Raw genomic sequence first — 27,499 nt, 5'->3', positions numbered from 1 at the left:
ACTACTACTAAGAGCACAAGCCATGGCGGGTTCAAACATTCTATTTCGTTTCAGTGCTATATGTGTGCATCATGTTTCGGTTACCTACCAATGCCACTGGTAAACCTAGTCACCTTGACCCAACAGTTATGGAAACCCAACTTATTACGAAACAATCCCTTTCACTTTCACATCGTGACTAATATGAAAAGAGTAACCCAATTTAACAAGAATAGAGTGCAGATTTGAGGTATTGAGAAGTTAGGGTTTATTTCAGACATTGTCTATGATACTAAGGTTTGAAATGGACTATACTCATTAGAAAAACCCTCAATTAATTACAAATCAATCTTTCCTAATTTCAATTAATCATAACTCAATTAGTTGCATATCGATCCCACAATTTAAAATTACTCTAATTATTTAAACATTTCTCTCATAAAATATCTTTTTTACGTATTACGTATTCTTTATATGATATTTTGACAAGTCAAATTTATTTGCCAAAACGTCTTGTAAAAATCAGAGGGAGCAATTGACACGTCAGTATCCGTAAAGCGTTCGGTAGTGTTACAAGGTATTTTCTCCTATGACTCTTATACTAAATTATTGTCGTTGTTTTATTATAAATTTGAACTAAAAACGACGAGAATTTATGAATGATCGGAGGAGTATTTCCATGCAAGCAAACCACTTGTATTTCTGCGCAAAGTCTTGAGCAACCGAGCCGAACTCGAGTAGGAGCTGGCTGGAGTCGAGGCTCGTTGCGAAGAGAGACGGCGACGTGAAAATTCAGAAATTTCCGTCTTGCCGTGCGGCCCCTGCTGGACCCCGGAAATCCCCGAACCACCCCTCGACACCACGCGACCATTTCCGTTTCCATTCCACCCACGCAGCAGCACCCGCCCCCCCTCGCAATCCCTCGTCGTCCTCCGCCTCACGCCGCCCGCCGTTCGCCGCCGCCGCCGCCGGCTCGCGCGCGGCAGCCACCTGCTCCCGGGCCGCCACCTCACCCGCGGCCACCGCCGCCCAAGCGACGACGGCTCCATGACTATGATGACCCCTCCCCCTCTCGAGGTACGTGCGTGCCCTATCTCCTCACTCGCCCCGATCTCCGCGGCTCGTCGGCCCCCCAATTCCCCCCCGCCGATCGGGGGCCTCCTCTTTTTCCTAGGGTTTACGCCCGCCGCCGGATCTGACCCCTCCGCCATCCGTGCCCCGCAGCAGCAGCAGGAAGACGAAGAGATGCTCGTGCCGCACCAGGAGCTCCCCGCCGCCGACGCCGCGCAGCCAATGGAAGGTGAGACCGGCAGCCTCGCGATTTACTCCCATGTGTGTTGGTCTCCGCGTCGTTGCCGCGCCCGTCTGGCGGCGGTGTTGTGGTTGGCGGGTTTATGCATTCCGAGCTGTTGCTGATCTTTCACGTGTCGTGGTCTCGCTGGTACTGTTTTTCGTGCTGCTAGTGGTGGCGCAGACCGAACCTGTGTCTATGGCGGAGAACCAGCCACCGGAGGACCCACAGACGTCCCGGTTCACCTGGACGATCGACAACTTCACCAGACTCAGCGGAAAGAAGCACTACTCGGATGTGTTTGTCGTTGGTGGATTTAAATGGTGAGCTTTGGATAACTTGCCATTTTGGTTTGTTGCGGAATCGCGTTCCATGTAGGAGTTGTTGGAAGTCAAAGGTTTTTATGGATGTGCTGGCTTTGCGTGCAGGCGTGTGCTGATCTTCCCCAAGGGAAATAATGTGGAGCATCTCTCGATGTACTTGGATGTTGCGGACTCGGGGAACCTCCCGTATGGTTGGAGCCGGTATGCTCAGTTCAGCTTGGCCATTGTAAACCAGGTCCACCAGAAGTATACGACACGTAAAGGTACTGCCTTTCTTGGATTAGTGTTGTATCTAACATGTTTAAGATACCATCTGTCATGGAAGTCTCTAGCGATGTAAATTGAAAGTCTTCAGCTGACTGGAACATGACGAGTGCTCAACTGTTTGATCATTGACAACCCGTTAAGCTTTAATTGTTATGATGTATCCTTCTAGGATTCTGTGTGCATACTGACCTCTAGATGTAGTTTGATGGATGTGCAACTGAAGATGTACGCATCTTATATTTTAAGCAAAGAAATTTTATTTTTTGAACTTCTGTGATCAATTACTCTTGCCTGAAGCCTTAACCTCAATTAAATTTTAATCATGTACTCCCTTCGATCCATAATAAGTGTCGCTGATTTAGTTGACACATTATGAATCGGAGGGAGTATTAGTAATGGTATAAGAACATTAGCTTGATTCCTGGCATGAGCTTGATTGTAGCCTCATTCTCCGAAGAATCCTTGGGCTAGTTATTTTTCTGTGTGCAATGAATGAAGCTTCGGTGTTGCAGTGCTTTGGCCACATTTGAACTTTTCGGTATTGATATGATATTTCTCTTGTTGAGGCTGTATATTGGTCCCTTGTTTGGCAGATACTCAACATCAATTTAATGCACGCGAGAGTGATTGGGGTTTCACATCTTTTATGCCTTTGAGTGAGCTTTATGACCCAAGTAGGGGCTATCTTCTGAATGACACCGTTGTTATCGAAGCTGAGGTTGCCGTTCGCAAAATGGTTGACTATTGGACTTATGACTCAAAAAAGGAGACAGGTTATGTTGGTCTCAAGAATCAGGGAGCTACCTGTTATATGAATTCTCTTCTGCAGACATTGTACCATATACCATACTTCAGGAAGGTGTGAGACGATGCATTGTTCAACCGTACATACTTTGTCAAGTGTCTAAATTTTGAGCTAATTTTTAGTTTATTTTTGAAAATTTCTCTCAGGCGGTATATCACATGCCAACTACTGAGAATGACATGCCATCTGGAAGCATTCCTTTAGCTCTGCAGAGCCTTTTTTACAAGCTCCAGTATAGTGACAACAGTGTAGCTACCAAAGAGTTGACCAAATCTTTTGGATGGGACACTTATGATTCTTTCATGCAGCATGATGTGCAAGAGCTCAATAGAGTTCTTTGCGAAAAACTTGAAGACAAGATGAAGGTGAATGCCGTATAATAAACTATCTCTATGCGAGTTACTTGTCATTAACTTTGCTTTCTCCCCAGGGGACTGTTGTGGAAGGAACCATTGAACAACTATTTGAGGGTCACCACATTAATTACATTGAGTGCATTAATGTTGACTATAAATCTAACAGAAAAGAGTCCTTTTACGGTAGGACCTGCCATTTTCATCGTGTTTGCATCCAATGTGCTACTCCCTCCATCCTGAAATAACTGACGTAGATTTGTATAGATTCTTATACAAATCCACATCAGTTAATTCAGGACAGAGGGAGTATATGTATCAATTGTTTGCCAGTTCCTTATGTTTTGGCCTTGCAGATTTACAACTTGATGTCAAAGGCTGTCGTGATGTTTATGCATCATTTGATAAATATGTTGAGGTGGAGAGTCTAGATGGTGATAACAAATATCAGGCGGAGCAACATGGCTTACAGGTACTCACAAATCCTGTTCTGTTTACGGCTTTGAAGCTGAATATTTATGTAGCATCTTTCTCGTTGTGCCTTTTGAGGTCTTACTGGGCAGTGTTTATTTTTTATATTTACTATTTTGATTCACTATGCACAAGGTTTTTAAACCATGTTTTTTGTTGCTTCGCAGCAATGCCCAGGAAAGCTCTAGAAAGCTGTCACACAAGCTATTCTCTATCACATTTTTAATATAAAAAATGATATATACATATAATTTAAGTCGCATAAGGAACGCGTAGAAGTAAAAGTGAAAAAATAGTACTAATGTATGTCGAAATGACTACTTAATCAGTAAATGCTATGGATGCTGGAATATGAACAGAGAGAAAAATGAGATCTCCTGATAGTTTTGGTCACAGTTTAAGGAGTAAAATGCATGTTTAGTAATTGGACTTTGAGTCGACGGTGCAATTTAGTCCTTGATCTCTAAAAACACTTACCTAGGTCATCAAACTTTAGAATACGGTGCATTACGGTCCTACATGACGAAGCCATACATATTTTTGTGATGTGGCAACTATCTGACTGGTGGGACCCGTTCGATAACGTGCTCAGGTGACGGACGAATTGCAATTACCCCCTGCCTCGCTTTCCCCTACTCCAATCCATTCCCATTCTCATCTCATCCCCTTCCTTCCCTCCACCTCCAGCCCACCTCCTTCCTCCTCTCCCGCCTCCACTTCCACAGAGAAGACAAGGGGGAATGCAGAGAACAGCACAGCGCCTCGTGCGAGAAAGAGATAGCCGCTCGCCAGCGCCGACAGACCATGACCTCCACGATGCCGTCCATACGCGCCTCCGTGGGTACGCGAGGTCCATCGGCACGAGCGCCGGTCACGACCACGACGCCTCTGCATGCCTCTCCGGCCTCGTCCAGGCCTTCCTTGAGTCGAGACGGTCACTGCCAGTGGCCAGGAGGCTCGAAAGCACTGATACGGCCAGAGCAGCCGTGTCAGTGTGCCGCGCACGTCGGGACACGGGGACACGCCAGGACACGGGTATCCCCAAGTGTGCCGGAATTTTCGAATTTTAAAAAATAAAAATAAATCCGGGCACGGCTGAAAAACGCTGGGACACGGGGTGTGATACAGCTGTGGGGATATGGGCATATGGCCCAACAAAAACCCTAACCTCCAAGGGAGACCACAGACCAGACCATTTGCTCGAGCACCCTGACCGGCCTCCTGCGACGCTGTGCCTGCGCCGCCGCTGGACGCTGCACACTGGCGCAAATCTGGAGCTGTAGGCTGCTGTCCTCATCGCTGGACGCTGCGCCTCGTCTCCTGCCGCTGCTGGATGTTGCTGCTGTCCTCATTGCCCGTTCTGTAGCTGGAGTGGCTGGAGGCTGGATGGTTGGCGGCTGGAGACTGAAGGGTTGGCTGCGGCTGGAGGCTGGACAGGTACTATAGTCTAGGATTTTTCTCAACTGGGCCTTTCATGGGCTTAAGTGAACGGTTACATGGACATGGGCTTTAGTACCTGTTATACTGCATCGAGCTTTAAAGCGATTCATCAATAGGAAACAGGCTGTATCTCTTCTCTTAGTAATTACATTTTTTAATTCCTTTAAAAAATTTACATTTTTATTATTTATATGTGTATATTCGCCGTGTCCCTGTATGGCTGTTTTTGGAAAATACCGTGTCCCGTGTCCCCGTATGCGTGTCGCCGTGTCTGTGTCGCCGTATTGGTGCAACGTAGCCGGTAGGAGCCAACGCCGAAGGAGGGCGTGGAGCTGGAGCCCCACAACGTCGCGGCCTCTGCCATGTGTGCGCCAGCAGTCAGCAGTCGAGCATGGTGACGGGTCACTACCTTTTTTTTAACTAGGAACAGCACCACCCAATAGTCAGCTGACATTAATAACCCCTATGCACTCTCTCGATTGTGACCGTGGACGACCTAGCCTATGGGCGCTGGTTGCTTTTTTTCTCCTCTCCCTCTGTCCATTCACTCGTATTCGTTGCAGCTTCGAGCTGTTGTCGGAGGAGCGGGGTTGCCAGCGCCATGGCATACTCCAGTTTGATTTGGGTAGCCAGAGTCTAGCTGTGTTTAGATGGGGATGGGAAGGAGGGGATGGGTTGATTCATGAGAAGAAAGATGCAGGGGGGTTATTTCAAAATGATTGTAACTCTAATTGTCAGCAAGTGGGTCCCACTGGTCAGAGACGTGTCATGTCATTAAAATACGTATGCCTCACCGTATAGGACTGTAATGTATTTTAAAGTTTGATGACCTAGATGAGCGTTTTCAGAGATCGAGGACTAAGTTGCACAATCAACTCAAGTTCAATGACTAAACGTGCATTTTTCTCCAGTTTAAGCTTATAATTCATGTCCTTTGGCCTTCTAGTAAAATTGGAGTTCAAAGTTAGCATATTATTTTGGACATTGCTAGCTGTATGGACTAGTGAAGCTATCACTAGTTATGAGCTAAGGCAAACAACTGAGCTACTTGGAACTATAGTGCCCGCTGGCCATTGGTCCATTGCTACTATAACGGAACATTGGCTCATTTCTTTATGTTTGGGTACAAAAATGCTATAGCTAGGTATTTAGTAGCATGATTATAGATATGAGTATCAGATGATCTTTATGTATTCCTCTAATGATACTGTAGTACACTTGCATTAGTCAATCCATGGAAATAATTTACTTAAAGGTATTTTGAGATTTTAAAAAAATGTTGATTACTGTTCTCTTCTAATGAAGGAAATTGATGTAATGATTATACTTATCTGATCTTTCTTTTTTTGTCACCTGAATTTGGTCTAAATGTTATTTCCAGGATGCAAAAAAGGGTGTTCTCTTCCTTGATTTTCCTCCTGTCTTGCAACTTCAACTGAAGCGTTTTGAATATGATTATATGCGAGATACAATGGTTAAGGTTGGGTCTGTCACCTTTAAATTGGCAAATTATTTAGGATCACCTGTTTCGAGCAGATTATGTACAGAATAATGGTTATTTTTATAACATCATGGTATGAATATGGAGGTTTGGTGCTGGACTAACCGTGATGTTTTAGACTGATGAAACATTCATAATGGTTTAGCTGTTTGAGATTATGATCCTTTACCTTTTCCAATCTACCCTATTCTGTTGTGGGTGAACTTGCAGCCGCTTACATACTAGTTGGAACGACTCCTTAAAGATTGGCATGAAATAGCATAATAGTATGTGTATTCTGTGTAGAATCTGCATTTGGTAGGTGAGCAAAATGACCATTTTTTGTTCAAGTAGTCAAACTGCATCAAATAGGCTTAGGCTCCGTTTGGTTGGGCTTTTATTGTCCTGTGTATTGCCATTCCTTATTGGGATAGAAGAATCCCATAGTCCAATATGGTACTGAAATTGTCGAAACTATCCCCTATCAATCCACCTTCTAAAAACATCCAATGCTCATCTTTTCTCTGTGTGCAACATCAACCATTAACTGCATGCATCTGGGGAGAAAGCTAGTGATGCAGTCATATGCATCTGAGCAAAGGTACTTTGAAACTAGAGTGCGCCTTTTGTTGCTGCACACTGACCTAGTAAAAATGCCTCCTAAAAAGCTGAACGGAGGGAGTTCTTGTTTATCTTTTGTTTTTACTCATGCCAGCTGGGTCCTCTGAATACAGCTGTTAAAATAGGGCAAGTCTGCAAATGTTATCCTTAGTACAGCATTTCAATTCAGATAGTCAATGACTCAATCATATTTCAATCCATTTATTGCTGAAATCCATGTCATTTACAAAACTATTTTCATGAATTACTGATGAATTATTTACCCATTTTGTTCGTGGTTCCATATGATTGGGATGTCTCAGTTTAACATTTTAAATATTTTGTTCATTCATTTTTCTGTTATTTGTGTTTTGCTTGCTCAAGCAATTGCTATTTTAGAAATGTTGGAACATAATGCTTAGGAATTGCTAATCGAAGTAACACTTGCTTCTGTAGATTAATGACCGTTATGAGTTCCCGCTACAACTTGACCTTGATAGGGATGATGGGAAGTATCTTACTCCAGATGCAGATAGAAGTATTAGAAACCTTTACACTCTGCACAGGTAATGGATTTTATATGACATTTTGGTACGCTGTAGAGTCTTTTGGATGGTTTTATAATAAAGAACATCCATGAACAAGAATCCTGTCTATGCATGTGCAAACTAGTAATTCCAATCAACGGTGCCTGTTTGCACAAAACAGTTTACATATGGCACTTTGGAAATTACTCATTTTGTAATCACAGTTTCATATGAGAAAATTTGTTATCATAATAAGGTCAGATAGACATGATCTGTGTTTCATGGTGCTAATGTTTGTTTTATGCTTTATTCAGTGTTCTTGTTCATAGTGGAGGAGTACATGGTGGTCACTACTATGCTTTCATACGACCAACACTCTCGGATCAGTGGTGCGTTTTTACATTTCAAGTTTCTTTTCCTTTTACCTCAGTACTTACTGCCATATGAAGACTATTATCGGGCACTGTTCCATGTGTTCCTATTTCCATGTGTGATCAAATAACAAATAGTGGTAGAATAACTACATTCACAGAGTGTGTAACATGCCCCTCATGTATATAACTCATGAGAAAACTAGGCTCTTATATCCTGTCGCTGCCGATGCATGGTCGCAACAACGTGACAATCCAAACAGCTAGTAAGATAGTCCCAGATGGGTAGATCCCAGACGAGGTCTAAAATTGTCTGTGGGTAGTGGAAGGGAGCTTTTTGGATTGAGGCTTTGGGGAGAGGGAATTTGGGGAAGAAAGAAAAAAAAACTGTGGGTCTTGGCAGTGGAGGGGCCCGGCTTAAATCCCAGGCCAACTCTAAGCATTGTGGGCTTCATGTTTTTGTGAGTGGACCCCAGCATATGGCTTCTATAGGAATTAAGGATTGGAGATGCCATTACGTGGGTATTTTTTTTAATAGCTTCTGTTGACAGTCATACACTTCCCCATTTTGGCTGCATCAGCATGTTAAATTGACTGCAACTTGTAGCACCTTTGTGTAACTGAAGGAGGCTTCTGACATACTTAATTGTCTATTGTCTGCTAAATAGCCTGCTTGCAAGTAATGACATGCTTAACTAGCTGTGATACCAAACCACTTTGTGTTTCTGCACACCATAACTTTTCCTCCCTGGTTACTACATGCTTGAACGCAATTCAGCAGTGCTTTATAATTTTACTGGCTGCATGTTGTCTTTTCAGGTATAAATTTGATGATGAGAGAGTAACGAAAGAAGACACTAAAAAAGCGCTTGAAGAGCAGTACGGCGGCGAGGAAGAGGTATGTCTTGCAATTAATGACTGTTCATTCAGTATATTAGACTTGATGGTTAGTAATCTAGTTCAGCTTGTATTTATGACATTCTCTTCTCTTTTTTTGAATGGAATAGTTGCCTCAAGTAAACCCTGGTTTCAATAACACCCCATTTAAGTTCACTAAGTATTCAAATGCCTACATGCTTGTATATATTCGTGAGAGCGACAAGGAGAAAATAATGTGTAACGTTGATGAGAAGGACATTGCTGAGCATTTGAGGGTAAGTAGTATGTATATACTCTCCCCTCTTTCTATTTAATATGGCGTATTATCTTTGCAGATAGTCAGTTTGACTGCTTTTGCAGATAAGGTTGAAGAAAGAACAAGAAGAGAAAGAACATAAGAAGAAGGAAAAAGCTGAAGCTCACCTCTACACTATCATAAAGGTATGGTTGATTACTAGTCTCAGTCATGTGCCAGCATAGCTTTTGGGGTGCACTTCTTTTAATAGAGCTCTGTTTGCAACAACAAAAAATGAATGTAGGTTGCTCGAGATGAAGATTTGAAGGAGCAAATTGGGAAAAATATATATTTTGATCTGGTGGACCATGAAAAAGTCCGTAGCTTCCGTATACAGAAACAATTGCCATTCACTTCATTCAAGGTAATATTTCCAAATTACAGCTCTGTCTTCTACCTCAAGGTTTTATCGTCAATCTTTTTGTGATATCATCTAGACATAGGAAACTTAGCTGCTGCATCCGTGCGGTTTTTCTGACATGAGCTCAAGCCCCTTGAAAAACAATCTAATTTTGTACTGTAATATTATCTTTGACGATTTTCTTGGGAACAAAGGGGCAGTGCTCTTAGTTGGTACTGGTATTGGTCTGGTTGATTGTTGTTCACTAGTTGCACTGCAAGTTACATGTTGTGTTTTGTGCATTTTAGTTATTGGGATTGCACTATGATCTACATTAGATAACCAATTATGCTTTACTTCATTTGAATCTCATTTTGTTTCCCTAATCTATTGTTTAATAGGAGGAAGTTGCAAAGGAATATGGAATTCCTGTACAGTCTCAACGCTTCTGGTTGTGGGCAAAGAGGCAAAACCATACATACCGGCCCAATCGTCCGCTGGCACCTCATGAAGAAACACAATCAGTGAGCCATAAACTCTTTATGGAAGTTTAAAAATATAAATTTTCAATCCGTTTAAAGAGTGAAAAATATATTCTTTTTGCATTATTTAAGTTTGCATCTCAAGCCTATGTTTAGTTATTTAGTACCGTTTGCTTGGTCTTGACTTCTGATTTTTTGGTGCCTTCATGCCAACATATCTTCTGTTTAGTTGTGTGATTTGCATATGCACATAAGTCGCAACTGAATGGTAACTTATGTGGAAAGTTGTACACGTTTTATGTTCTGTTTTTGCCAATATATGTTATCGTGGAATTGGTTGATTAGATAGTTGTTTGGGTTGAATAGACACATAATTGCAAATGGATGATAACTTTAGTTGAAAGTTGTATACTTGTTAAACTCGTAAGAGTTGTCTATGGATATCTGTTACAGGTATGTGAAGCATCGGTTTAGTTGACCTCACAATCTATCAATTTGGTTGAATTGCCAAAATGAGCGTTACTGTACTAAAATTGTTATCATGTATCACTCCTATGTTTGCTGTTCTTTGTACCTTCATTCAGTTACTCCTACACTTAAGCAGTTTTTACGGACGATGGATAATGTCTTATATTTCTTTATTTTTTTGTTTGTGTGGATTCAGTTCTGATGATAAAATAATAATTGTTCTCTTGTGCTGCACAGGTGGGGCAACTTAGGGAGGTCTCAAACAAGGCACACAACGCTGAGTTGAAGCTATTTCTAGAAGTAGAGCTAGGGCTGGTACTGTTGTAAAGCAATTGCTATTTTTTATGCTCGTATTTGTGTTATTAGATTAGAGATGCTTAATTATGACTTGTTATCACTGTAGGATTTGCGTCCAATTCGTCCTCCCGAGAAGAGCAAGGAAGATATTCTACTTTTCTTCAAGCTTTACAACCCTGAAAAGGAAGAGCTTCGGTATATCTCATATATTTATTCTCAAACATCCTATTGTTTTGGGTAATGAAGACTTCAATGCTAACACCATTTTGTTAAACAGTTTTGTTGGTAGGCTTTTTGTGAAGGCATTAGGAAAGCCATCTGATATCCTGACAAAATTAAATGAAATGGCTGGATTTTCCCCAAACGAAGAAATTGAGCTATATGAGGTGAGTACAATGTTCAATTGTTTAAAATTAAGTGTATTTCTCCAAACTTCACAAAGCTCTATAACTTATATTTATGCATTATTGTAGTTTTGCACAGCTGGTTAATCGTTCAATTGTGCCTTGTGCCTGATAGTTAATGCTAATGACTTAATTTAGCATATTTGTATGCACTTTAAAAAAAAATTAAACTGGAAGAGTTGCGTGATTGCAACCCGTCAGTTTATAGATACATATATTAATTTTTGCAAGGTGAGACATCAGAATGCTACCTTTTGGGGTTGGACCCTGGTGGGCAGCCAGCATGCCTCTCTGGGCTGGCCATCCGAGCTGAGCTCAGTTTCATAGTGATAATCTTCCCAACATTGATATTCTGAGTTTTTTTTGTCAATGTTATGCTGCAGGAAATTAAGTTTGAGCCACATGTGATGTGTGAACATATTGACAAGAAACTTACTTTCCGTTCTAGTCAGGTTTGAAAAGGAGATTCTCACTTTCTAGATACATGCAGTTTTAGTTCTGAAGTTAAAAGCCAGTGATGGGTTTCTCTCATTGTTTCTCGTACTGTAGCTTGAAGATGGGGACATAATATGTTTCCAAAAGCCATCTGTACCAGATGCTGATACTCAATTGCGATATGCAGAAGTTCCTTCTTTCCTGGAGTATGTTCATAATAGGCAGGTATACTCAGATACACATCAAGTATGGTATTTTCAACTTGACTTGATGTCTTGTACAACTCTTCTGTACCATTTCGAACCAGTTTTTTACTCTCGTGCATTTGGCATGATGTTCTCTCTATGATTGTCATTACTTATTTGGGTATGGATTGGGTGTTCATGGCAAGCATGAATATCCAAGTCCAAACCCAAAACAGTTTTCTGAACAGTATCTTTGGAAAACATTTTGACCCTACGTTGTTTTTTGGCACTAAACCTATTCTTGACAAATTTCTCATATTTTTCTATATTATGATAAATATCCTTTAGGTACACACTTGTACCTAAGTTTTTTTACCTTGTTCCACATGATTTGCAACTAAACTTGTTTACTGTTACTGAATAACTAGTATATCTTTTTTTTTCTCTGGCACTATAGGTTGTGCACTTTCGGTGTCTGGAGAAGCCGAAGGAAGATGATTTTTGTTTAGAATTGTGAGGAATCGTGAATCACTTTAAGTTTGTATTGAAACTACTGCTTTTTAACCAACTTACATATATATGATTGTTTTCTTCACTTAGGTCAAAGCTTCATACTTATGATGATGTTGTTGAGAGAGTTGCAAGTCAACTCAGCTTGGATGATCCATCGAAAATTCGGCTTACATCTCACAATTGCTATTCTCAGCAACCTAAACCGCAACCCATCAGATATCGTGGAGTAGAGCATCTATTGGATATGCTTGTCCATTATAATCAGGTTTTGTTCGTTCATTCTTTTTTGTTTACTCAGATACACACAGTTTTGTACTTAAAAGGTGTAACACGACCCTGATACTTTGTACATCTTATCTACCTACCCTCCTTTCACAGACTTCTGACATATTGTATTATGAGGTTCTGGACATTCCACTGCCAGAATTGCAGTGTTTGAAAACACTTAAAGTTGCATTTCACCATGCAACGAAAGAAGAGGTTTGTCTGCCTACATGGTTTATGTTCTTACTTTTATTTTATTTGCTAAATGTAATTAATGCATGTGACTTCCCAGGTTGTAATTCATAGCATAAGGCTTCCAAAAAACAGCACCATCAGCGATGTGATAACTGACTTGAAAACAAAGGTGATCGCTCGTCTACCATCCTAGTTTATTCAGTGTTTTTTTCTTTTATCTGGAGAGCTGAAAATAAAGTTGGTGATAACCTCAATTTTTGCAAATCTGACCACCAAGTGGCATCTATTTAGTAACTACCCCTTTTATCTTCTTGTTATAAGCTGCTTCATTTTGGTAAAAGCATGTATCTGATCTTCATCTTGTGCTAAACAGGTTGAACTATCGAATACTGATGCTGAGCTCCGATTGCTTGAAGTTTTCTACCACAAGATTTATAAGGTCTGTGCATTTTTTATTTGTTAATTGAGATGGTTCACTCTATGCAAAGTCAGTCGTTCAGCACTCTTGATTTTCTTGGGTTTTGACTCCCTTCCAAAATTTGTGTTCTGTTTATCTTTAACCCATTTGCCGTTGTTGTGATTAATTTACTTTTATCTGTATCTGCAGATATTTCCACTTCAGGAGAAGATAGAGAACATAAATGATCAGTATTGGACACTACGTGCTGAGGAGGTTTGTGACATCTGTTTCCGTTGATGATTTTGACCCGTTGATCTGTTCACATCTACTTACAAACAACAACAACAACAAAGCCTTTAGTCCCAAACAAGTTGGGGTAGGCTAGAGGTGAAACCCATAAAAACTCGCAACCAACTCATGGTTCTGGCACATGGATAGCAAGCTTCCATGCAGCCCTGTTCATGGCTAGTTCTTTGGTGATATTCCAGCCCTTCAGATCTCTCTTTACGGACACCTCCCATGTCAAGTTTGGTCTACCCCGACCTCTCTTGACATTTCCGGCACGCTTTAGCCGTCCGCTATGCACTGGAGCATCTAGAGGCCTGCGCTGGATATGCCCAAACCATCTTAAACGATGCTGAACAAGCTTCTCTGCAATCGGTGCTACCCCAACTCTGTCTCGAATATCATCATTCCGGACGCGGTCCCTCCTTGTGTGGCCACACATCCACCTCAACATGCGCATCTCCGCCACACCTAACTGTTGAACATGTCGCCTTTTAGTCGGCCAACACTCAGCGCCATACAATATTGCGGGTCGAATCGCCGTCCTATAGAACTTGCCTTTTAGCTTTTGTGGCACTCTTTTGTCACAAAGAATGCCAGAAGCTTGGCGCCACTTCATCCATCCGGCTTTGATTCGATGGTTCACATCTTCATCGATGTCCCCATCCTTTTGCAGCATCGACCCCAAATATCGAAAGGTGTCCTTCTGAGGCACTACCTGCCCATCAAGGCTAACCTCCTCCTCCTCCTCCTCGGGCGTAGTAGTACTGAAACCGCACTTCATGTACTCGGTTTTAGTTCTACTAAGTCTAAAACCTTTGGATTCCAAGGTTTGTCTCCAAAGCTCTAACTTCCTATTGACCCCTGTCCGACTATCATCGACTAGCACCACATCATCCGCAAAGAGCATACACCATGGGATATCTCCTTGTATATCCCTTGTGACCTCATCCATCACCAAATCAAAAAGATAAGGGCTCAAAGCTGACCCCTGGTGCAGTCCTATTTTAATCGGGAAGTCATCAGTGTCGCCATCACTTGTTCGAACACTTGTCACAACATTATCATACATGTCCTTGATGAGGGTAATGTACTTTGCTGGGACTTTGTGTTTCTCTAAGGCCCACCACATGACATTTCGCGGTATCTTATCGTAGGCCTTCTCCAAGTCAATGAACACCATATGCAGGTCCTTCTTTTGCTCCTTGTATCTCTCCATAAGCTGTCGTACCAAGAAAATGGCTTCCATGGTCGACCTCCCAAGCATGAAACCAAACTGATTTTTGGTCACGCTTGTCATTCGTCTTAAGCGGTGCTCAATGACTCTCTCCCATAGCTTCATTGTATGGCTCATCAGCTTAATTCCACGGTAATTAGTACAACTCTGAACATCCCCCTTGTTCTTGAAGATTGGTACTAATATACTCCGTCTCCATTCTTCTGGCATCTTGTTTGCCCGAAAAATGAGGTTGAAAAGCTTAGTTAGCCATACTATCGCTATGTCTCCGAGGTCTCTCCACACCTCAATGGGGATGCAATCAGGGCCCATTGCCTTTCCTCCTTTCATCCTTTTTAAAGCTTCCTTGACCTCAGACTCTTGGATTTGCCGCACAAAATGCCTACTGGTATCATCAAAGGAGTCGTCGAGTTCAATGGTAGAGCTCTCTGTCTCCCCATTGAATAGCTTGTCGAAGTACTCCCGCCATCTATGCTTGATCGCCTCGTCCTTCACCAGGAGTTGGCCGGCTCCGTCCTTGATGCATTTGACTTGGTCAACATCCCTCGTCTTCCTCTCTCGAAACTTGGCCATCTTATAGATGTCCCTTTCGCCTTCCTTCGTGTCTAAACGTTGGTAGAGGTCCTCATATGCCCGACCCCGTGCTTCACTCACAGCTCGCTTTGCGGCCTTCTTCGCCATCCTGTACTTCTCTATGTTGTCTGCACTCCTATTCAAGTATAGGCGTCGGAAACAATCCTTCTTCTCTTTAATAGCCTTTTGGACATCATCATTCCACCACCAGGTGTCTTTAACTTCTCTTCTACTTCCCCTTGACACTCCAAACTCCTCTGAGGCCACCTTACGAATGCAAGTCGCCATCTTCATCCACATACTGTCCGCATCACCCTCTTCCTCCCAAGGGCCCTCCTTAATAACCCTCTCCTTAAACGCCTGAGCAACCTCCCCATTGAGCTTCCACCACTTTGTTCTAGCGACTTTGGCACGCTTATCCCGCTGGACACGAATCCGAAAGCGGAAATCAGCCACCACAAGCTTATGCTGATGGACAACACTCTCCCCAGGTATCACCTTGCAATCTAGGCACGCACCTCTGTCTTCTCTTCTCGAGAGGATGAAATCAATCTGGCTACAGTGTTGACCACTACTAAAAGTCACTAGATGTGATTCTCTCTTTTTAAAGAGGGTGTTAGCTACGATCATGTCGTAGGCTAGAGCAAAGCTTAAGACATCTTCTCCTTCTTGGTTCCTAATGCCATAGCCAAAGCCGCCATGCACCCCCTCAAAACCTGTGTTAGATGTACCCACGTGGCCATTGAGGTCTCCTCCTATGAAGAGCTTCTCGCCACTCGGTACACTCCTAACCAAGTCCTCGAGGCCTTCCCGGAACTCCCTCTTGGTGTTCTCATTGTGGCCTACTTGCGGGGCATATGCACTGATAACATTGAGAACTAAGTCCCCAAATACCAGCTTAACCAGGATAATCCGGTCCCCACACCTCTTGACATTTACCACTCCAGACTTGAGGCTCTTGTTGATCAAGATGCCTACCCCATTTTTGTTTGTAGCCGTCCCCGTGTACCATAGCTTGAAGCCAGTATCCTCCACCTCCTTCGCCTTCTGTCCCCTCCATTTGGTTTCTTGGACGCAAAGGATATCCACACCTCTCCTCACCGCTGTATCAACTAGCTCCCGAAGCTTACCTGTCAAGGACCCTACGTTCCAGCTACCTAAGCGGATCCTCCTAGGCTCGGCTAGCTTCCTTACCCTTCGCACTCGTCGAGTCAACTGCGAAGACCCTTGCTCATTTTCCACTACATCCGGGCGTCGATGTAGCGCGCCACTAAGGATGCGACGACCCGATCCTTGCTCACTTGTCACCGTATCCAGATCAAGATACGGCGCGCCACCTAGGGGGTGACGGCCCGGCCCTTGCCCATTTGACACCACACCCGGGTTCCGGTATGGCGCGTCGCTAAGAGGGTTACGCCCCAACGAAATTCTTTTGGGTTTCATCTCCATAAGAGTGGCTGGGTTTTTTATGTTGGCTCGCCAAGCCTATCACAACCCTCCTCCTTTACTCGGGCTTGGGACCGGCTATGTTGAGGCAACATAGGCGGAGTTATCTGTTCACATCTACTTGCATTAAATAATTCTCGGATGCCATTTGTCTTGCATTAAATTGTTTTCTAATGTAACAGATTCCTGAGGAGGAGAAGAATCTCGCTCCACATGATCGGTTAATTCATGTCTATCATTTCATGAAAGATCCTAATCAGAACCAGGTATCACACTTTTGGTATCATTAGTCTAATAAGACAAGTTGCATAGGTTAGTTGCTATCCATACACTTAACAATATCACTTCGCGTTACTGTCATGACCAATAGCAGATTCAGAATTTCGGAGATCCCTTTTTACTGGTTATTCGTGAAGGCGAGACTGCATCAGAGGTAATGGAGCGTGTGCGAAGAAAACTCCGAGTTCTGGATGAGGAATTCTCAAAGGTAATCCATATTTACATATCCTTATATTGCATTTAGAATGGAACCTTTCTCCTGCATGTATGACGGGAGTTGAGGTTCTCCCTTGGGCGTATGGTGGGGCTCGTCCCCATTTGTAGTGTCGAGGCTCTGAACTCTCAAGTCCTGGGGCATTTTTCTGGTTCATTTGTTGATGCCCAGTACACGCTAGGTCCTTCATTTACAGTACCAACTATGTAGTGGCAAACAGGCTCCCTCTCCAATACTGCTTCTTTCCTACTAGTATTACCTAACCACTCTTTCTCTCCAGATTATTCCCGTTATGATTGTGCCTAGTACCAATGTACCATGTTTGTAGCAAATATATTATCTTCTCCGTTCAATTGAACTGCCAACATGCATTTCTCACCCTCATAATACTTATTTGACCAGTGGAAGCTTGCGTTCATATCCATGAATCGTCCGGAATACATCCAGGATACTGATGTTGTATCTGCACGGTTTCAGGCAAGTAGTTGGAGCTGTAGCATGTGCATGTTTAAGTATGTTCACACAATGATGTTTTTGTTCTCATTCCACAGAGGAGAGATGTTTACGGAGCTTGGGAACAATACCTTGGCTTGGAGCACACTGATACAACACCAAAAAGGTCTTACACAGCCAATCAGGTACTTGGCACTGTTGGCTTAATATGAACAAAAAGGACATTTATGTGTTTTTCAGTTGTATTGGTGAAGGATCCAGGGATAGAAAAAGGGGATTTAGAAAATTCACCAAAGCAAGTCCAAGTAGCCAGTAACTGGTCCTACTCCAGTCTATTATTTTTTCTATTTTTGTTTTAAAATATTTTTCCCTAAGTATCGTGTCTTTTGATGTACCATCAGTGATAAAATTGAGGTTACATTTTCTGGATAATTCTTTGAAATCGTACGTCTTTTTCCCCTTGAAACCCATATGGTAACACATGGCGTGAAGAGTGTTCTTAAAACTGCCTTTGTTATTTTGCAAGAGCACTTAATTGATTGAAAATCTGTTGTAGCATCTGTTGATAGCATGAGACTAACTGCACATATTTTACATCACCCAATGCACTCCAAATTTACTCTTAAATGTCATCCTCTTGTAAGGAATAAATTCGATGTCCATATTCAGAGAGCAGCAGATGCACTGGTTAGCTGGGGTTGATTTACCCCTGGCACAAAATTTGCACAACTAATTTGCGTGTTAGAAGTTAGGGTGACTGATGAGTTATCATTTACATGAACTTAATATCTGGACTTACCCCGTCCTATAATTGTTCTTTACTTAATGGCTTGAACTCTCTGCAGAACCGACACACATACGAGAAGCCTGTGAAGATTTATAATTGAGAAACCTTCCACCTGGGGTGCAAGCCCTTGACAAAGACCTCATCGGAGATAGCATCTCAAAGAGGTTCTCAAAGTGACCTCCTGGAAGAAAATTGGCGGTTGGAAAATATGGCCATTTATGTGCTGTGGCTAATATTACTTGCTCCTGGTTAACGCCGTCGCTGTGATTGACAGCAGGATAATTTTCAAGGCTTTCCCTCTTGCTTGCTCCCACGCAAAGAAGCAAGCGTAATGATTAATTAGTTGTGCCGAGTGTGATGGCCCCCGCTAGGATAGATGTTGCTTTATTTGTGTAGAGTAAAGCTGGTACATAAAAAGAAGATTTTGGTAGGGGCATGTATACATGGTTATAGCCAAGACTGGTTGCTTTATGTGCCACTGACGTTTATCGTGGCATCGGAAGAATGGGGTAGATTGTACAACAGGTTTGGTGCTGGTTTCAGTTTTTGGTCTCTGTTGAGAAATATTAGATAATAACTGCCGCAGATAGTACAGCTTCATCAGTTCCAGCACAGCCTATGTTGTTGGCATCATTTTGATTCAACTTAGCAGCTTCTGATGCTGCTGCTACATTCTATTTTTCTCTCCCCTTGTAGAATGGAAAAGAAGTCTTCTGATCCAATAACTGTACTCAACTAATGAGCAAGTTGCTTAGTTGCGACTTAAAATATAACCGCTCATCATAAGGCCATACTAATAAAGCTACATGTACTCCGTATGTTTTTTTTTATCTTCTGGAGATAGTTGAATCTGAGAAAGCAAGCAGAAAATAAAATCTTGTTGAGAAATGATTATTTCTCGCGTGCGATGGGCCTGGCTTTAATACAACCTCCGATCCATGATCTACATGACATGTTTGAAGAGATATTTGTAAACTGACACTGAAGTGATTTACGAAGATACAAATGAGTTGATTAACATTGTTTGACATATTTCTTAGGTTCTAAGGCCCAACTCCTAAGTAGGTTCTAAGCTCGTTATGAGTTAATGATTTGTTTCATTTCCTTTTTTTTTTATCATGGCAAAGTCCAACAAAATCTGTTTTCTTGTTCTTTGCTCGGAAGAATTTTAGTACATGCTGTTAATTTGAGAGGCTACTAGACTGGAGTAGTTAATTTTGGTACTGCCTATTAAAAAGAAAAGGAAATCATTAAACCTGCACTTATGAATATGGAAGTTGATTTAAAATAAACAAATGATCACAACAGGATACCACGCTCAAAGGTTGTTTTTTGTCTGGCTGGAACGGGAGGTTACTGGTGGAATCTTATGATTTGTTTCGAAACATAATTCATTACCCAAACACGACATGAATTTTAAATTACAAAACCTTAGCCATTGATTATAGTACCGATCATCTCCACGTCCAAATGCTTCAATTCATAAGCAAAAGGTACAACAAACTGAAAACTGAGGTGCTTTTAGGAATACTAGCCCCAGCCTCAAAAGGCCGAGATTCTAAATGCATTTCATCATCATCATCTCATACGGATGCAGTTGCAAGGTGTTGCAATTTTTGCAGGTTTCAGCTGGAACACCAGAGCAGTAATTAAGGGGTGACAGGAAACATCTTCCTCACAAAGATATGAACCATCACTCCTTAACAAGGACTAAGGTACCCTAATTACTACTGGATCAGATTGGTGCCGCCTCTCACTGTCTCAAACAGGATGGTATCAACTTCCCGTGGACATGATCAGACCTTGATTTCGTCGTCTGCGGATTTCGGAGATTTTTTGCTGGACATGATGCTGTTGAAGTTCTCTGATTTACACAGTAGAATTTCAATCTGAAACCAAGAATCTTGTTGAGCTAAAAGTTGGTTGTCATGTAATTCAGGATGCAGAAACTGAAGGAATGGTGACAGATCAATCTTACTTTGGCTTTACGGACGAGTCGCCCCTTTAACTCATCTTTGGTTCCAATGGTTGATGTCAGGATCTCTGCACAAAAGGAGGAAATAAATAAATTAGTAAGTAACATATTGATTTAGTTGTGTGACATGGGAAAAATGATTGATTATTGCAAACGGTATAACAAAAACTATGGTGCTTACTCTTTTCAGTGGCCAAGCCATTGTTTTTGAGGATCTCAGAAACAGTCACAACAGTTCCAATTGCTGGAATAAAAGAGTGAGATGTGAGTAATTATAATAACAAGGAATAAAATGTGAGGTGAGTCATCATAATTACCCATCCCCAGAGCCGAGAGTTCAACCTCATCGTAGTTCTGCATGTACCTCTGCAGCCAACATCAATATGCATCAAGGAAATAGCATGCCAAACCCAGTTCTTTTTGAGAGTTCCATGAATTTCAACACCACGAAGCAAACTTCAATACCGCAATTTCTTGAAAAAACGAGCGTACCATTGTTCTATTGTTCATGCAAGTTAAGATAGGCAGTTGTTAAATTGTAAGATCATTAACTGAAAAACAAACCAATTCAAAAGTCCTTTTCCACCCCAATTGCCATCATTAATTTTTAGTTTGCGATGCGTGTTGGGTGGCTGTGGGCATTTGCGTTGCGCCGTTGTTTCGTGATGCTCAGATGATATTCCTTATTAATGGCTTAATCCCCTCTCTTTTTCCTTATATCCCCTGCTGCCTGCCTCCAATTAAGCTCCGATCGGATGTTCCAAATACCTTGGCGAGGTTGACGTAGAAGTAGAGCGGCTTCTTGTTGGTGGAGACCTGGATCCGGTTCTTCTTGGCGGACGCCCCCGCCTCGGCCTCGCCGTCCGCCTCCGCCTGGTCCGCCTCCACGTCCACCAGCTCCTCCTCCTCCTCGGCGGCGGCGGCCTGGGAGCCCTTGGCCTTGCTTTGCTGCTGGTGATGGTGGTGTTCCCCGACCACGGCCACCTCCTTCTCCTGGGGCGCCTCCTCCTTGACCACCTCCCGGACCTCCTGCGCCTCCTCCTCCCGCGCAGCCGGCCTCACCGCCTGCATCGTTGTCGTCGATCGAGATCGGTGGCGTGCGCGCGCGCGTCGAGAGAGGGTTGGGGGCTGCGAGTGGGTCCCCGCTCGTGGGGGCCGGTGTACAAGTAAGCACTGGATGCGTCGCGCCGGCGGTTACGCGCGCTCCATCCCGCGGTCGCCCGGGGCTGGCGCTTGCCCCGGTGGTTATTTCTGGCCTCTGCTGCCCGGGGCCTGGGTCTGGGTGCACTTGCGTTCTCGCCTCCATTTGGACCGGGTTTCGGGGCCCACCTGCATACTTTTACTAAACCGCCGTTAAATGGCATCTTGCTTGATTAGTAAGCTAATCCGTCTGATTCTAAATCTTAATTCAAATTAAGAGATTTAATATATTTTTTAATAATAATTTGTACAAAATATGTTAAGTTTTATAGTCACATGCATATTATTCCTTGTATCATGGACCTAGTTTAATAACAACTTTCTCCCTCCAATTCATAATATATGTCACTGATTTAGCATAAAATCGTACTCCTTCCGATGCATAATAAGTGCCGGGGATACAATTTTGTACTAAATCTTTAACACTATTATTTTTATACTAAATCTACGACACTTATTATTTTTATACTAAATCTCCGACTGGAGGAACTACTTAAGTTGTATTAAATCAATGAGACTTATTATGGATCGGAGAAATTAGCGTGTAACACTAAGTTTTAAACCGGCTAGAAGATGCCCACATACTCCCGTTATTTTGATGCCCCTGAACCCAAACCAAGGATTGACTAACTTTCCTAGGGACAACTAATGTTGGGTCCACCAACTTTGTTAAAAAATTTGGAAACTCGAGAACCTAGATACTCCATCCAATTCAGATTAATTGTCGCAGCTTTGGAGTGTAGATATATGCGTGTCTAGACGAAATAGAGACAAATAATTGGATCAAAGGGAGTAATAACGAAGTAGGACTAAACGATCAAAGAACTATAGAAAATGAATGATAAAAGAAAGTAATAGACCCAAAAAGATAGATCGATCATCAAAGAACTCGACAATAGCACGAAAAACGTTGGACTTCATTATGAGAATATGAAAATTTCAAAAAAAAGAGGAAATAAATTTTGAAACATACATAAGTGTAAGAAACCGGTATTTTTATAGAAAAAATCATGATCCTTTTCCTACTTTATATTCTTTTCCCATATTTGTATTTTAAACAGCTTCTTTTTTGAATTCAAAAATTTAATTCAAATCGGCTAGGGTCACTTGTGCACTTGCCAATCAAAAATTCAATCAAGCACACAAACAATGAATACAAGATGTAAAGGGGAGAAACTCATTAGCTCTTCTTTATTGATCCTTTCCGTTGCTTATATAATTTTGACAAAATTCCATTCCACATTTCTGTGGTATCCATTTCATTTGAAAAAGTCACCTGCAAAAGTTCGTCTTCTCGGTAGGCAGAAAGATTTATTTCATACATTAGTCCCCGACAGGCGGGCCCAGAACTTTGTGGTGCTTCGAAGGAACCGCATTTCGTTTCAGAGAATCAGAAATTAGAACTGGGGTTTGTCTCCCTCGCCGCCGCCACCGCCGCCGCCGCCATGGCTTTCGCTCTACGGCCTCTTCCCCGGCGCCTCCTCCGCTCTATCCACTGCTCCAATCCCCTCTCCACCTCCACCTCCGCCTCTCCTCACGACGTTCACGAGCTCCTCCGCATCCAACGCATCCTCAATCCCGCCACCACTACCCACTCCCCGCAAAACCAAGAACACCCGCGAGCCACCACCGACCTGCACGACCTCCTCCACCGCACGGCCGGTCTCACCGCCGCCGAGGCTACCTCCTTTCTCCGCGGTATACCCAACACCGACCGCCTGGGCCGCCTACTCCGGGAACTCCGTGGCCTGCGCCTTCACGGAGACGAGATCAAGAACGCCCTCGAGTCCGACCCAGACGGACTCCTCTCGATGGATCCCGGTGAGCCGTCTCGCCTCGTCGAGCTCCTGGACGGGCTCCGCTGCCGGGGCGCCGTCAAGGACCGGGTCCTCTCTCACGGAGTGCTCTGGGCCGCAATCGCCGCGAGACAGCGGGTCGAGCTCCTGCACGCGCACGGGCTGAACCGGCGGGATGCGCTGAGGGTGCTCTCTGTTGAGCCACGGGCGATTCTATATGACCTGGAGGATGTGGAGAGGAAGTTGGAGTTCTTGGTGAACCGGATGGGGTTTGAGATTGGGTGGCTGGTGGAGTACCCGGAGTTCTTGGGGGTGAATCTCGACAGGTGGATTATCCCGCGGCACAATGTGCTGGAGTACTTGGCGTCAGTCGGCGGGCTTGGGGATCCCATTGAGATGAAGCATTATGTGAGGTTCAGTCGCCAGCAGTTCTACAATATGTTCGTGAAGCCGTACCCGGAGTGCGAGAGGATTTTCGGTGGGCTGGTCAGGGAGAGGAAGAATGAGGTGAGGCGGTGGCATCCAGTGGGGCTGTGGAAGCTGTTTAAGCCGACGAAGCATGAGAGCACTGAAGAGGATGTGAAGAACATGAAGTTTGTTGTGGAGTCACTTCATTAGCTCGAGAAGAAGAATGAGGTGAGGCAGCGGCATCCTGTGGGGCTGTGGAAGCTGTTTAAGCCGATGAAGCATGAGAGCACTGAAGAGGATGTGAAGAACATGAAGTTTGTTGTGGAATCAGTTCATTAGCTCTGTTCTTTCCAAGATAATACCAATTAAATGTGAATTTGAATTGGATTGCGTATGATTCTGGAGAGATTTATGATGGTTATGTTGCACTTGGTATTGTCGAAGAGTGTTTGTTCAATTGAAATGCATTGTGCCAACTAAATGGCATTTGTGTTGAATAAATACGAAAGGAATTACCATTTCGGAACACATCTTTGGAAGGAATTCCACCGTTGATCAGGGTCCTGATGAAAACAAGACCTAGATTAAGGCTGAGTTGAATTATATTGGCCCCGTCATGTTATGATGATAGCAAGGCAGAGAACAGGTTGATGATAGCTGTCAACTTTATGGAGCTTATCTCAAGTTATCAATGAATGAGTGATGATATTTCTTTCTGTACATTTTGAGGAACTTATGATCATCAAGGAAGAACATTCTATTGAGAGGTATATTACCTTCTGACAAAGTAGCATAGTATACCAAATGGTGCTCTTGTGTACGCATCATGGTCCTTGGTTAGTTTCCCGACCTTTGACATGTGCCAATCTGCGTGTTTTTTCTGATCAGATTCATTTTTTGGGGGGATTTTGTTATTGATCTTCCCATGTGTGAAATATGATAATAATCCCATGGAAGTTTTAATGAAATTTGTAATTCAAATATTGGTCAACAAGGAACTAAAAACTTTGCAGTATTGATTTTTAATCATGGCAGACTTTCTTTAAAGTAATCTTGGCAGACTTTGAAGTTGTAATGCTTTGACTGCAGTACTAACTATATATGAGTACGAGGCTCATTTGTTGCTTCAAGTTTTAACAAAACAAAACTGAATGTATAAGCAACAGAGTGATTTATCTGGAATGCCTTTTATTTCTTTGGTCTTCATTTTTAGTTTCCATAGTGGCACATCCGTTCCCTTCTTTCTCATTCTCTCCACCTAATATTCTACAGATCCTAACTCTTTCTGTATCAGATTATTTTTTAATAGAGAATTCCAAGTTTTTTTTATTTTGGGAAGAAAATGGCTAGTTGACAGTTCTATTTCCCATACATATAAATACAGGAGAGATGCAAGTTCTTTTGAATTGTGAAATGCTGACCTATATCTGTTATAATACTCACTAATCACTATCCTTTATGCCCAGTTTCAGATAAGAAGTAACTGAAACAACGAGAACAATTTAGGATCGGAGGGAGTACTTATTTAATGCTTCTTTCATCCTCGAAAATTTTAAGTTTGCATGTACAGCGTAGAAGATGATCTTTCTCTGACTTATGACATTTGACTACACATTTAACAATTAAATTTAATAAGTTGTTGGTTTTTATGTTGTCAGTGTCCTATTGTCGTGGAGCTTGTGATTTAGGTAGTCTTACCTTTTCAGAGAAGATACACTTCCTGCAAGCTTAGTGCTGAGTCCACTGGCGTATTGGAGGAAGAAAGAAATTGGTAGGTGCTGAAAATGACAAGGACCAACTTAACTTTACCTGCAGGCTACCGCCCAAGCTGCTGGCATCATGACAGGAAATAAATAGTGGTAAGGGTTGTCTGGCCATCCAATGCCTCTTAATTCGGAAAAACAAATCACGGGCGTGATGTCCTCCAATCAGGACCACTGCTGCAGCACCTTTGGTACTGTTCGCACACATGAACAGAATAATTACCTGCTATTCTGCTAGAAAATAAATCTCTCTCTGAACTGAGACATGTAATATGTTTACACAGTGTTGTCAGCAATAATGACAGTGTACACAATGTTGCCAAATTTCGCTTCACATGCAAGAAAGATTGTTTGTGCTGCATTCTTGCTTTAATGAAGCACTTCAAAAGCAAACGGGAGAGTTAAACTTTTGATTGATGGGCTACACACCATCGTGGACAAATTTTCACCAGAAGATCTATTCCATGATAAGCTGCTATAAAAGCAGATGTAATTCACTGTCTTGTTAATCCATCGTAGAAATTAGAGAGCTAGTTATATCTGCAGAAGAAAAGGTGGATGGGGATGAAGAAAATATCTCTGCTGTATATAATCATAGTGATCCTGGTCTTATGCTGCCTCATGCGTGTATCAAGTACTGAATCTCTCCATGGTAATCTTCTCAAGCTCTAATCTGTTGCATATTGAATGTGAATTTCTGCCATTCAGGTTTAAGAATGTTGCAGGAAAGTAAAGCAACTCCAATCTCCATCACAACAACTCAGGTGATTCAGACCTCTCTGTTCTATAACATAGATCAGGCATAAGACGTGCTTTCTATCCTGGCTTTTGCTAAATCTAGTCAAAGAGATGTTACATATTTTTTTGTCTTAGCTGTGTTTAGCTTGTAAGTAGTTGGTATGGCACAATCCTTGTATAGGAGATTTGTGAGGTCATACTTGAACTCGATTGAAACAAAATTCGAGAACTTTTCTCATGGTACGTTTTGATATGTACTAGAAGATCTAGGACGCTACACCATCGATATAAACATCTAAAGCAACACCATTTTTGTTTCTACTTTTTTCTAAGTACACCACTGACTTTGACAAATATGCGTCATTCAGACAATCAATGTTGAGGGAACAGAATTTGTCCACGGTGGAAATATGGGGGTTGAGCTCAATGATTACCCTGGTTCGGGCGCAAACAACTGCCACTCGCCGCACTCTGATGGCACCAGATGAAAGGAACAACAGCCAAACCAGAACTACTTCCGGTTCCAGGGTTGACTGTCACAGATTGTTGTTCTGATGATCTAAGCATGCATATTCTTGCTTTCATAAGCATATGAAAATTTAACAGGTGGCAGCGGAATAGTGCCATTTCTGTGATGCCATGCGTACAAGAAAATCATTTGCGATTTCTTGGAAGGAGAAGAGTTCAAGCCAAGTAGTTTTGTAAATAACGATGTGCGTTGATCAATCATGTAATGAATCGACCGATGTTCTAAGTCTTGGAAGTTGGAATCTGGCGTTTGAACTTGTAACACTCCCCTTGCTTCTGGACTTCATGTTTGAAGATTATTCCTTGTTCCCAGAATGGCACAAACTACTAAACTAGCTAGTACAGAGATAATTTGGGCACCATCAGCTTCTTTCGCAGGAAAAAAAACTATGGAATCTTCATGGCACAAGAACATGTTTTTGTAAAAAATATACAGTAGCTCTTCTAAATGTTGATGATTACAACATCTCAGTTGGGGTACTTGGTATATATGTACAACATGCGTAACTTACTGTTATGCTACTACACTAATGTTGTAGTGCTATATTTTAAGCTGCAGCTAAGACCTTGTAACTTCATCATGCAGTACTATATTTTAGCTGCATTTTTCTAGTGACTACGGAATATCTTGAGCGAATCAATATGACTCCTAAACAATCTGACTTAATTGATTTTATTAGTTCACTGGAGAAAGTGCTGATCGAAACACTTAGATGAACAATTGAACACCCACGAGAAAGATCCGAGATAAAA

At 42.4% G+C, this 27,499-nt stretch overlaps 3 protein-coding genes across 12 annotated transcripts; 2 read left to right on the top strand and 1 right to left on the bottom strand.

Moving 5' to 3' along the window:
* The first annotated feature begins 846 nt into the window (after nt 1–846).
* On the top strand, nt 847–19,166 carry LOC100834129 (ubiquitin carboxyl-terminal hydrolase 12). Of its 4 annotated transcripts, none has more exons than XM_010238949.3 (32): nt 848–1,056; nt 1,207–1,279; nt 1,443–1,593; nt 1,699–1,856; nt 2,454–2,719; nt 2,812–3,030; nt 3,096–3,204; nt 3,375–3,490; nt 6,311–6,409; nt 7,466–7,575; nt 7,851–7,925; nt 8,727–8,805; nt 8,915–9,061; nt 9,147–9,227; nt 9,326–9,445; nt 9,823–9,945; nt 10,609–10,686; nt 10,775–10,863; nt 10,946–11,054; nt 11,456–11,524; nt 11,622–11,732; nt 12,150–12,205; nt 12,293–12,470; nt 12,584–12,685; nt 12,762–12,833; nt 13,038–13,103; nt 13,272–13,337; nt 16,788–16,871; nt 16,976–17,092; nt 17,501–17,575; nt 17,650–17,736; nt 18,397–19,166. In XM_010238949.3, exons 1-32 carry the CDS (start codon nt 1,027–1,029, stop codon nt 18,436–18,438), a joined length of 3,357 nt encoding a protein of 1,118 aa, XP_010237251.1. In that variant the 5' UTR covers nt 848–1,026; the 3' UTR covers nt 18,439–19,166. The 4 variants fall into 4 exon arrangements, with proteins under 4 accessions (XP_010237253.1, XP_010237251.1, XP_010237252.1 ...); XM_010238950.3 differs by having other exon boundaries at nt 1,204–1,279; nt 16,979–17,092; XM_010238948.3 differs by having other exon boundaries at nt 1,204–1,279.
* A 566-nt stretch (nt 19,167–19,732) lies between these two features.
* Nucleotides 19,733–21,589, bottom strand: LOC100829730 (uncharacterized protein At2g34160). Its single transcript, XM_003575459.4, has 5 exons — nt 21,082–21,589; nt 20,631–20,679; nt 20,495–20,557; nt 20,317–20,381; nt 19,733–20,227 (listed from the first exon to the last, which is right to left on the bottom strand). Exons 1-5 carry the CDS (start codon nt 21,382–21,384, stop codon nt 20,135–20,137), a joined length of 573 nt encoding a protein of 190 aa, XP_003575507.1. The 5' UTR covers nt 21,385–21,589; the 3' UTR covers nt 19,733–20,134.
* Nucleotides 21,590–22,863: 1,274 nt separating this feature from the next.
* On the top strand, nt 22,864–27,061 carry LOC100829421 (transcription termination factor MTERF15, mitochondrial). Of its 7 annotated transcripts, none has more exons than XM_024462723.1 (5): nt 22,864–24,484; nt 25,376–25,671; nt 25,765–26,114; nt 26,189–26,244; nt 26,587–27,061. In XM_024462723.1, exon 1 carries the CDS (start codon nt 22,959–22,961, stop codon nt 23,925–23,927), a length of 969 nt encoding a protein of 322 aa, XP_024318491.1. In that variant the 5' UTR covers nt 22,864–22,958; the 3' UTR covers nt 23,928–24,484; nt 25,376–25,671; nt 25,765–26,114; nt 26,189–26,244; nt 26,587–27,061. The 7 variants fall into 7 exon arrangements, with proteins under 7 accessions (XP_024318491.1, XP_024318492.1, XP_024318493.1 ...); XM_024462724.1 differs by having other exon boundaries at nt 25,765–26,132; nt 26,206–26,244; XM_024462725.1 differs by having other exon boundaries at nt 25,765–26,132.
* The last annotated feature ends 438 nt before the right edge of the window (nt 27,062–27,499 follow it).

This window comes from Brachypodium distachyon, chromosome 4 (assembly GCF_000005505.3).
Source record: "Brachypodium distachyon strain Bd21 chromosome 4, Brachypodium_distachyon_v3.0, whole genome shotgun sequence".
Lineage (NCBI taxonomy): Eukaryota > Viridiplantae > Streptophyta > Magnoliopsida > Poales > Poaceae > Brachypodium > Brachypodium distachyon.
This window is presented reverse-complemented; position numbering and strand designations above follow the sequence as displayed.